This window comes from Rhinopithecus bieti, unplaced genomic scaffold (genome assembly GCF_001698545.2).
Source record: "Rhinopithecus bieti isolate Rb0 unplaced genomic scaffold, ASM169854v2 scaffold_28521, whole genome shotgun sequence".
Classification (NCBI taxonomy): domain Eukaryota; kingdom Metazoa; phylum Chordata; class Mammalia; order Primates; family Cercopithecidae; genus Rhinopithecus; species Rhinopithecus bieti.
In genome coordinates, this window is record NW_016812573.1 from 576,183 (window position 1) to 587,224 (window position 11,042).

The window sequence follows — 11,042 nt, forward strand, 5'->3', positions numbered from 1 at the left end:
CTTCCTTCTTTCCTTACTTCCTTCTTTCCTTCCTTCCTTCTTTCCTTCCTTTCTTCTTTCCTTCCTTCCTTCTTTCCTTCCTTCCTTCCTTCTTTCTCTCCTTCCTTCCCTCTTTCCTTCCTTCTTTCTCTCCTTCCTTCCTTCCTTCTTTCCTTCCCTCCTTCCTTCCTTCTTTCTCTCCTTCCTTCCCTCCTTCCTTCCTTCTTCTCTCCTTCCTTCCTTCCTTCTTTCCTTCCTTCTCTCCTTCTCTCCTTCCTTCCTTGGTTCCCACCTTCCCTCCTTTACTCCTTCCTTCTCTCCTTCCTTCATTCCCTCCTTCTCTCCTTCCTTCATTCTTTCCTTCCGTCTTTCTTTCCTTCCCTTCCTGCTTCCCACCTTCCCTCCCTTGCTTCTTCCTTCCTCCCTCCCTTTTTTCCGTCCTTCCTTCTGTCCTTCCTCCTGACTTCTCTCCTGCCTTCCTTTCTTCCTTCTGTTCTTCCTTTCATCCCTCCCTTTCTCCCTCCCTCCCTCCCTCCCTCCATCCCTTTCTTCCCTTTCTTCCTTCCTTCTTTTCTCCCCCTTCTCTAAGCCCTACTTTGCAACCTATCCCCATCCTCAGATCGCATTGTGTTTACCATACCCTGGATCTATTTCCTCAACTCCATTCTCACAGCCACTGGCCTGGGTCAGGCTCCTTTCCTTCTCTCTCTGGTAGGAAGGGGGAGCATTCTAAACAAGTGTCCCCATGGCCTTGTCAGCCCTGTTTTCCATCCACTCTCTACAAAGCAGTGAGAACATTTTTGCAGAATGTGCATCCAGCCAGGCCATACCTCTGCGTAACTGATTTTCATTGCTGTGAGGATAAGACGCACATTTGCACATTCCCTCCAAGAAGTCTCCACACAATGGTCGCTCCACCTGTCCCCACTATCCTCTAGCATGGTGGTCCCATTGTCCTACTTATTCATCTATTTCTAGCCACACAGTCTTCCCGTCTGTTCCTTGCAGCTTCTAAACTTATTTCCAACTCAACATCATTAGATTTGCTCAGTTGCCTGCTTGGGAGTCTTTACTGCTAGACGTTCAAGAGGCTTGCTTTTTCTTAGCTTTTAGAGCTTCATTCCAAGAGACCATCAAGCAATGGATGGAGGAAAGACAGAGGTACACCCACGTGTGAATGGTATTAACCAGAAAAGACACACACCTCCTCCACTCATATTCCATTCGTGAGAACCAGTCCTCACACCCCAGTGAATGCAAGGGAGCCTGAAAATGCATTTGGATGGCTATTTTGTAGCATTAGCACTACATTATGGATGTGGACCCATAAAACTTTGCTGGGCAAAGAACCATCTCTGCTACTGTCTGGAGATGCGCATGCATGTCTTTGTGTGTGCATATCTATGCATGTATGTGTGTGCATGTGTGTACATCTGCATATGTGTAGATTTGCATGTATGTGAAAGAAACCCAAGATTTTAAAGTATTAAAGTTAGTCTTATATAGTGAGCCTTTCTGAAGATTGCAATCCCAGAATCTTTCAGAGAGTTTCTGTTAGACTGTTCCATAGCAGTGTTTCAGCCCACAGCTTATACACAGGTGGTGGAGCTTCTGCAGGTGCTCAGAAGTCACATCAAATGTGATCAGAATTCACATCAGATGTGCTCAGAGGTTACATTAGAGCTGATTCTCATCAAAGTTTGGGTGCCAGGGGACATCTGCTTATAGGTTACAAAGTCACAGTCATTAATCCTGCCAGACATTATCTTATGTGCAGAAAGAGGCAGGGGCTAGGAGCATTGAACTCATCTTTTCTAAAAGCGCAGTGATTCAGGCAAGAGGCATGCGGGCCTGTGCTCCAGCCTACTCATCCTCTTCAGGACATTCATTTAGAGGCTGTGCGCATTCCCTGAACCCTGAAATTGAGCTGGCCAAGGGATTTTGGGAAATGCTGCTGATGTTTGCTGGTTTGTCTCACAGCATGTATGTGTGTGGGTGTGAGTGTGAGTGTGTGTATGTGTGTTGGGGGGAGACGTGCAAAACAATCCTATTTGCATGTTGAGGTGTTTACTTTGAAAGTCACACAGAAAACCATGGTCAGGTGGGCAAAAGGAAAGATGGCAAAGCCAGTTAGGAGTTTTATAATTCTCCAAGTCATAGATGAAGCAGTATGACTGGCTTCTTCCCAGTGTGAATGGGCAGAAGTAGGCAGAGGACTATCAAGAAAAACTCCTGGTCTTCCAGCTTCCCCAAGCAGAGAGAGTATGCCATCATTTACTGAGATAGAATAGGCACAAGACTCTACATTTAGGTCAGGGAGAGAATATAAGTTTGTTTTGTAGATGTCAGTTCGAGGAGCCTTCATGCTATCTAAAAAGACATATAAAGAGGCAATGGGGTGTGGAACTCAGAGAATGTGTTTGGACTAGAGAAGCACATACGGTAGTCATCACTGGCGGGTGGATGGTAATTGGAACCACACATGTGGGAGAGACCATTGATGCTGAAGCAGACCAGGAAGGAAAGGGGCTTAGGACCAAGTCAAGGAGGACCCAGTCAGCAAAGATTCAGGCAGAGGAGGAGAAGGAAGCAGTGACTGAGACTGAGCTGTGGCCAGAAAGGATGAAGAAAATTCCAGAGGATTTCATATCCAGGAGACTAAGAGGACAATGTGAACTCAAAAGCAACCCCTCTGCGAAGTGTTTACTATAGAGAGAGTTATAAATATAGATATAGTTACCTAGATACATACATATTGATTATATATACATTATATATTATAAATTTATCCATAGAGATTTATAAATACAGATATAGTTACCTATATACATACATATTGATTACATATAAATTATATATTATGAATTTATAAATATATAGTTATAAATATGGATATAGTTCCTAGATACATACATACATACTAGATGCTATATATACAGGTGGGCACGCGCTTTGCTATGTGAGCCACAGATTGGGGAACCAGAGGATAATACCTCCCTCCAGGTGACAGACAGACTCTCATTCAATCTTGTCATTTGTAACATTCGCTCCTGATAGCTTCCACCGAGCTTAGCCAAGTCTCCTTTAGTAGGACTTCTGCTGATACATGTATATAGTTATAGGGTAAACTGTGGTAATATTAGGGCCGCTAGATAAGAGATACCACTATGGTACATGTAGTTATTATATGTAGAGTTGACAGTCACCAGACTTAGAGGTCCCCAAGCGTCTTCCCCTTGAATAATGGCAGTTAGTAGGTGTAGACTCCATTTTACTTTGGGACAGGGGCCAGGCAGGAAGGACAATCAGGGCCTCCAATTTGTAGAGATTACTAGTCTAGCCTCATGAGGGATTGACCATAGAGTCATCTTAGACCACCTAGCTGCGCCTTTCTTGGTATTCCTCCCACCAACTTAGTACTTAGAGTCAAGGCAATGAGATTTCGTTAAGAGTATAAGAAGAGCTACGATTGTCTATAGTAAAGGTATGAGAACAGATACGTGTACGACATCTAGGCTTGAGCCCTGGTAGAATCAATATTCCCCTTTTGTCGAGTTTCTTTATCGTGCTCTCTATATGACAGACATGAGTATTAATTTATGGTGCTCATTATATCGTTTCTGTTTATTATCTATTAGTCCTATGTCTCTGGGTCTGTACAATATGAGCTTATGCACGCTGTACTTAAGCTGCTATGATGAGTGTGCTCTATTTCAGGAGGTATCCTAATACAAGTCGTATCACCTGTTTAGTATAATTTTACACTGTATATCTCCGATAACATAATAGTCAATCATGCTACTGCGATTACAGGCGATTAGTATGATTGTGCTTGATGAACGATAGAAGAAGCTTATCATCGGGGCGTTATCAGAGCTATGGTCTCCGGATAATACCAGAGCTCATACTTCAAGCTGCTTTAATGAGCTATAGGCGGCCTAATAGTACTCGAGCACAGATAGACCTAATGCTCGCCAAAATAAAGAATGTGACAGAAGATATGGGGACTAGATCGAGACCGATGCTGAGTAACGAACAGCATATACTGGTGATCTCATAATGGGATATTTCCATCATAACATAAGCAAGACTCTAAATGTGATTCAGTATACTCTCTGATGAGGCCAAGAAGTTAACCCTCTCTCATCATCTCATTGGATGGAGAACTCTATGATAGGCGCAGCCAAGAGTGCTGTGATTAATCTGCACTTGGTGGACGAGGATTCCATCAATGGAGTATTATACTAGATTAAGTCATTTTCACTGCATGCTCTCTGATCCAGACATAGAATTATGGAGGAGTCTCGCTTATATGTCATTTTAATAGGGGGGTAATAGGTATTCCAGAAGGGAATCCCTTCTATAGTGCTGGAACCTCTCTAAGAATAACCCTTAGAATCTAGGTGCCATTGCTCATTCTCACACGTTATATCAAGAGAAACATATATACAATATCAAAGAAATAAGAACATGAAATAATGATAGACGACTTGCATAGAGGATCTCTTCAATTTGCTGTAGCGAGCGGGAAAGAGTATCCTTCCCCGGTTCTGACAGATCTCTCAATTACTATATATGATATCCATCCTAATACTATGCACTAGAGAATCTAGTTGATTATCATATATATTGTCGTGAGGTAAGAGGTTGATTTATCTCTGTTAACTTAGAAAGCTTATTATAATGGAATACCTGCGACGTAAGTATTTATAAGTAAAATTATTATTAATGGTTAAGCAGTTATAAAGCACCCGTTAGTTACCACACAGTGTGCTAAAACTGTGGTTTAACATGGAGCCTCAAAGGCAACTCATGTATAGGATTCCTTGGTTATGGGATTACAGCTGGGTGATAAAGACACAAACATAGGCTTTATTCTCTGGCCATGGGTAAGGCGTGCCATTTTTTGGCTCCTTACCCTATTGAGTGTCTATTTGCTTATTTGTTTTAGGAATTCTGAAGTGTAAAAAGGACAAAGCTTATGAAGGTGGTCAGTTGTGTGCAATGTGCTTCAGTCCAAAGAAGTTGTACAAGCATGAGATTCACAAGCTGAAGGACATGACTTGTCTGAAGCCTTCCATAGAGTCTCCTCTGAGACAGAACAGGAGCAGCAGTATTGAGGAGGAGCAAGAACAAGAAGGGGATGGTGACAGCCAGCTCATCATGGAGAAATTCCAACTCTCCCAGTGGAACGTCTCTTTGAACATGACTGACGAGCACGGGAACATGGTGAACTTGGTCTGTGACATCAAGAAACCAATGGGTGTGTACAAAATTCACTTGAACCAAACGGATCCTCCAGATATTGACATAAATGCAACAGTTGCCTTGGACTTTGAGTGTCCGATGACCCGGGAAAACTATGAAAAGCTATGGAAATTGATAGCATACTATAGTGAAGTTCCCGTGAAGCTACACAGAGAGCTCATGCTCAGCAAAGACCCCAGAGTCAGCTACCAGTACAGGCAGGATGCTGATGAGGAAGCTCTTTACTACACAGGCGTGAGAGCCCAGATTCTTGCAGAACCAGAATGGGTCATGCAGCCATCCATAGATATCCAGCTGAACCGACGTCAGAGTACGGCCAAGAAGGTGCTACTTTCCTACTACACCCAGTATTCTCAAACAATATCTACCAAAGATACAAGGCAGGCTCGGGGCAGAAGCTGGGTAATGATTGAGCCTAGTGGAGCTGTGCAAAGAGATCAGACTGTCCTGGAAGGGGGTCCATGCCAGTTGAGCTGCAATGTGAAAGCTTCTGAGAGTCCGTCTATCTTCTGGGTGCTTCCAGATGGCTCCATCCTGAAAGCGCCCATGAATGATCCAGACAGCAAGTTCTCCATTCTCAGCAGTGGCTGGCTAAGGATCAAGTCCATGGAGCCATCTGACTCGGGCTTGTACCAGTGCATTGCTCAAGTGAGGGATGAAATGGACCGCATAGTATATAGGGTACTTGTGCAGTCTCCCTCCACTCAGCCAGCTGAGAAAGACACAGTGACAATTGGCAAGAACCCAGGAGAGCCGGTGACATTGCCTTGCAATGCTTTAGCAATACCCGAAGCCCACCTTAGCTGGATTCTTCCAAACAGAAGGATAATTAATGATTTGACTAACACATCACATGTATACATGCTGCCAAATGGAACTCTTTCCATCCCAAAGGTCCAAGTCAGCGATAGTGGTTACTACAGATGTGTGGCTGTCAACCAGCAAGGGGCAGACCATTTTACCGTGGGAATCACAGTGACCAAGAAAGGGTCTGGCTCGCCATCCAAAAGAGGCCAACGCCCAGGTGCAAAGGCTCTTTCCAGAGTGAGAGAAGACATCGTGGAGGATGAAGGGGGCTCAGGCATGGGAGATGAAGAGAACACTTCAAGGAGACTTCTGCATCCAAAGGACCAAGAGGTGTTCCTCAAAACAAAGGATGATGCCATCAATGGAGACAAGAAAGCCAAGAAAGGGAGAAGAAAGCTGAAACTCTGGAAGCATTCGGAAAAAGAACCAGAGACCAATGTTGCAGAAGGTCGCAGAGTGTTTGAATCTAGACGAAGGATAAACATGGCAAACAAACAGATTAATCCAGAGCGCTGGGCTGACATTTTAGCCAAAGTCCGTGGGAAAAATCTCCCTAAGGGCACAGAAGTACCCCCAGTGATTAAAACCACAAGTCTTCCATCCTTGAGTCTAGAAATCACACCACCTTTGCCTGCTGTTTCTCCCCTGTCAGCATCTCCTGTGCAGACAGCAGCCAGTGCTGAAGAATCCTCAGCAGATGTACCTCTACTTGGTGAAGAAAAGCACGTTTTGAGTACCATTTCCTCAGCCAGCATGGGACTGGAGCACAACCACAATGGAGTTATTCTTGTTGAACCTGAAGCAACAAGCACACCTCTTGAAGAAGTTGTTTATGAGTTTTCCGAGAAGACTGAGGAGATAACTTCCACTGAAGGCGACCTGAAGTGGACTGCAGCCCCTACACTTATATCTGAGCCTTATGAACCATCTCCTGCTCTGCACACCTTAGACACAGTCTATGAAGAGCCCACCCATGAAGAGACAGCAACACAGGGTTGGTCTGCAGCAGATGTTGGATCCTCACCAGAGCCCACATCCAGTGAGTATGAGCCTCCATTGGATGCTGTCTCTTTGGCTGAGTCTGAGCCTATGCAATACTTTGACCCAGATTTGGAGACTAATTCACAAACACATGAGGATGACATGAAAGAATACACCTTTGCACACATTACTCCAATCCCCACCACCTGGGTTAATGACTCTAGTACATCAAAGTCATTTGAGGATTCTACTATAGGTGAACGAGGTGTCCCAGGCAAATCACATTTACAAGGACCGACAGAGAACATGCAGCTTGTGAAAAGTAGTTTAAGCACTCAAGACACCTTACTGATTAAAACAGGTATGAAAGAGAAGTCTCAGACACTACAGGGAGGAGATATGCTAGCGGGAGACCCCACACACTCCAGAAGTTCTGAGAGTGAGGGCCAAGAGAGCAAATCCATCACTTTGCCTGACTCCACACTGGGTATAATGAGCAGTGTGTCTCCAGTTAAGAAGCCTGCAGAAACCACAGTTGGCACCCTGCTAGACAAAGACACCACAACAGCAACAACAACTCCAAGGCAAAAAGTTGCTTCGTCATCCACCATGACCACTCACCCTTCTCGAAGGAGACCCAATGGGAGAAAGAGATTACGCCCCCACAAATTCCGCCACCGACACAAGCAAACCCCACCCACAACTTTTGCCCCATCAGAGACTTTTTCTACTCAACCAACTCAAGCACTTGAAATTAAGATTTCAAATCAAGTGGAGAGTTCTCCGGTTCCTATAGCTTGGGTGGATAACACAGTTAATACCCCCAAACAGTTGGAAATGAAGAAGAATGCAGAACCCATATCCAAGGGAACACCACGGAGAAAACACGGGAAGAGGCCAAACAAACATCAATATACCCCTTCTACAGTGAGCTCAAGAGCGTCTGGATCCAAGCCCAGCCCTTCTCCAGAAAATAAACATAGAAACATTGTTACTCCCAGTTCAGAAACTATACTTTTGCCTACAACTGTTTCTCTGAAAACTGAGGGCCCTTATGATTCCTTCGATTACATGACAACCACCAGAAAAATATATTCATCTTACCATAAAGTCCAAGAGACACTTCCAGTCACATATAAACCCACATCAGATGGAAAAGAAATTAAGGATGATGATGCCACAAATGTCGACAAACATAAAAGTGACACTTTAGTCACTGGTGAGTCAATTACTAATGTCATACCAACTTCTCGCTCCTTGGTCTCCACTACGGGGGAATTTAAGGAAGAATCCTCTCCTGTAGGCTTTCCAGGAACTCCAACCTGGAATCCCTCAAGGACAGCCCAGCCTGGGAGGCTACAGACAGACATACCTGTTACCACTTCTGGGGAAAACCTTACAGACCCTCCCCTTCTTAAAGAGCTCGAGGATGTGGATTTTACTTCTGAGTTTTCATCCTCTGTGACAGTCTCCACACCATTTCAACAGGAAGAAGTTGGTTCTTCCACAACTCTCTCAGGCATAAAAGTGCAGGTGTCTTCAAGTCAGGCAGAAACCACCAGTCTTGATCAAGATCATCATGAAACCACTGTAGCTATTCTCCTTTCTGAAACTAGACCACAGAATCACACCCCTACTGCCGCCCAGATGAAGGAGCTAGCATCCTTGTCCCCACCCACGATTCTCATGTCTTTGGGAGAAACTACCACCACTAAGCCAGCACTTCTCAGTCCAAGAACATCTCAAACATCTAGAGATTCCAAGGAAAATGTTTTCTTGAATTATGTGGGAAATCCAGAAACCGAAGCAGCCCCAGTGAACAATGAAGGGACACAGCATATGTCAGGGCCAAATGAATTATCAACACCCTCTTCCGACCAGGATGCATTTAACTTGTCTATAAAGCTGGAATTGGAGAAGCAAGTATTTGATAATAGGAGTCTACCACATGGCCCAGATGGCCACCACCAGGATGGAAGGGTTCATGCTTCTCATCAACTAGCCAGAGTCCCTGCCAAACCCATCCTACCAACGGGAACAGTGAGGCTGCCTGAAATGTCCACACAAAGTGCTTCCAGATACTTTGTAACTTTCCAGCCACCTCATCACTGGACCAACAAACCAGAAATAACTACATATCCTTCTAGGTCTTTACCAGAGAACAAGCAGTTTACAACTCCAAGATTATCAAGTACAACAACTCCTCTCCCATTGCACATGTCCAAACCCAGCATTCCTAGTAAGTTTGCCGACCGAAGAACTGACCAATTCAGTGGCTACTCCAAAGTGTTGGGAAATAACAACATCCCTGAGGCAAGAAACCCAGTTGGAAAGCCTCCCAGTCCAAGAATTCCTCATTATTCCAATGGAAGATTCCCTTTCTTTACCAACAGGACTCTTTCTTTTCCACAGCTGGGAGTCACCCTGAGACCCCAGATACCCACTTCTCCTGCCCCAGTAATGAGAGAGAGAAAAGTTAATCCAGGTTCCTACAACAGGATACCTTCCCATAGCACCTTCCATCTGGACTTTGGCCCTCCAGCACCTCCGTTGTTGCACACTCCGCGGACCACAGGGTCACCCTCAACTAACTTACAGAATATCCCCCTGGTCTCATCCACCCAGAGTTCTGTCTCCTTTATAACATCTTCTGTCCAGTCCTCAGGAAGCTTCCACCAGAGCAGCTCAAAGTTCTTTGCAGGAGGACCGCCTGCATCCAAATTCTGGTCTCTTGGGGAAAAGCCCCAGATCCTCACCAAGTCCCCACAGACTGTGTCCGTCACTGCCGAGACAGACGCCGTGTTCCCCTGTGAGGCAACAGGAAAACCAAAGCCTTTCGTTACTTGGACAAAGGTTTCCACAGGTAAGATGTTTAAGCATCTACTTTTTTTTTTTTTTTTTGGTCAATTTTTATTTTATTGGCTAGCAATATAATACATTAAAACAGCATGTGTTGAACAACATAAGCACATTAGGAGAAATTTTTATAACACATTTGGGGAATTGTTTTACTTGAATAAGCGTTTATTGTTATTTTTATAATTTCAGCTTTTGTTTTAGATGCAGGGGGAGCATGTGCAGGTTTGTCGCATGGGTAGATTGCGTGATGCTGAGGTTTGGGGCACAAAAGATCCCATTACCCAGGTAGCTAGCACAGCACCCAATAGGTGGATTTTTCAGCCCTTGCCACCCCTCCCTCTCTCCTCTAGTAGTCCCAAGGGTCTATTTGTCCTATCTTAATGTCCATATGTACCCAATCTACACTTTAACCAGAGTTTGTGTAGGAGAAAGTTACTGGAGTCTTACTTGAGGATTAATTCACCTTTCTTATGGATTCAAGGGCCTCTCTGGGCAGGGGTGGCTGGCCACTGCAAGCCCGGCACGCCCATGCAGCCAGCTAGCCCGAGGAGTTCAGGAGAACAGCATTAGCATAAATAAACAAGGGAGAGGCTGTGTCTCTAGTAATTGAGCTTGTGCCATCTTAGCTAACCTTGGAAGTGGCTGGGACTCACGCCTGCTTCCAGAATTCTCTATTAAACCCACGTTTGCCCTCCTTTGCCTGAAGATGGCCCTGTTTCTGGGACTAGTGTAAAATGAAAAGAGAAACAAAACATTCTTTTTCTCTATCCTTTTTTTTTTTATAGCATACTTATTTCGTATGTGTGTGATGACAACACAAAATCTACTCTCAACAATTTTCAAGTATAAGCTAAATTGTTATTAACTATAGTTGCCATGAGTATAATACCACTTAAGCATATTCCTCCTAACTGAACTTCATACTCTTTAATTAATATCTTCCCTTTACTCCCACCCCCAGCCCCTGGTAACCACCATACCACTATCTGCATCAGCTTCAGTGAGTTCAACTTTCTTACATTGCACATATAAATGAGATAATGAGTATTTGTCTTTCTGTGCCTGGTTTATTTCACTTAACCTAATGTCCTCCAGGTTCCTTTATGTTGTGGCAAATGGCAGAATTTCCTTTTTTTTTTTTTTTTTTT

General features: G+C 44.2%; 1 protein-coding gene across 1 annotated transcript in view; it reads left to right on the forward strand.

Annotated features, from left to right (window-relative positions):
* MXRA5 (matrix remodeling associated 5) overlaps positions 1-11,042 on the forward strand; it is a 42,399-nt gene that overhangs the window by 25,178 nt on the left and 6,179 nt on the right. The window contains exon 5 of the mRNA XM_017896606.1: positions 4,931-9,898. Coding sequence (XP_017752095.1) covers positions 4,931-9,898 — 4,968 coding nt within the window. The remainder of the gene's footprint in view (positions 1-4,930; positions 9,899-11,042) is intronic.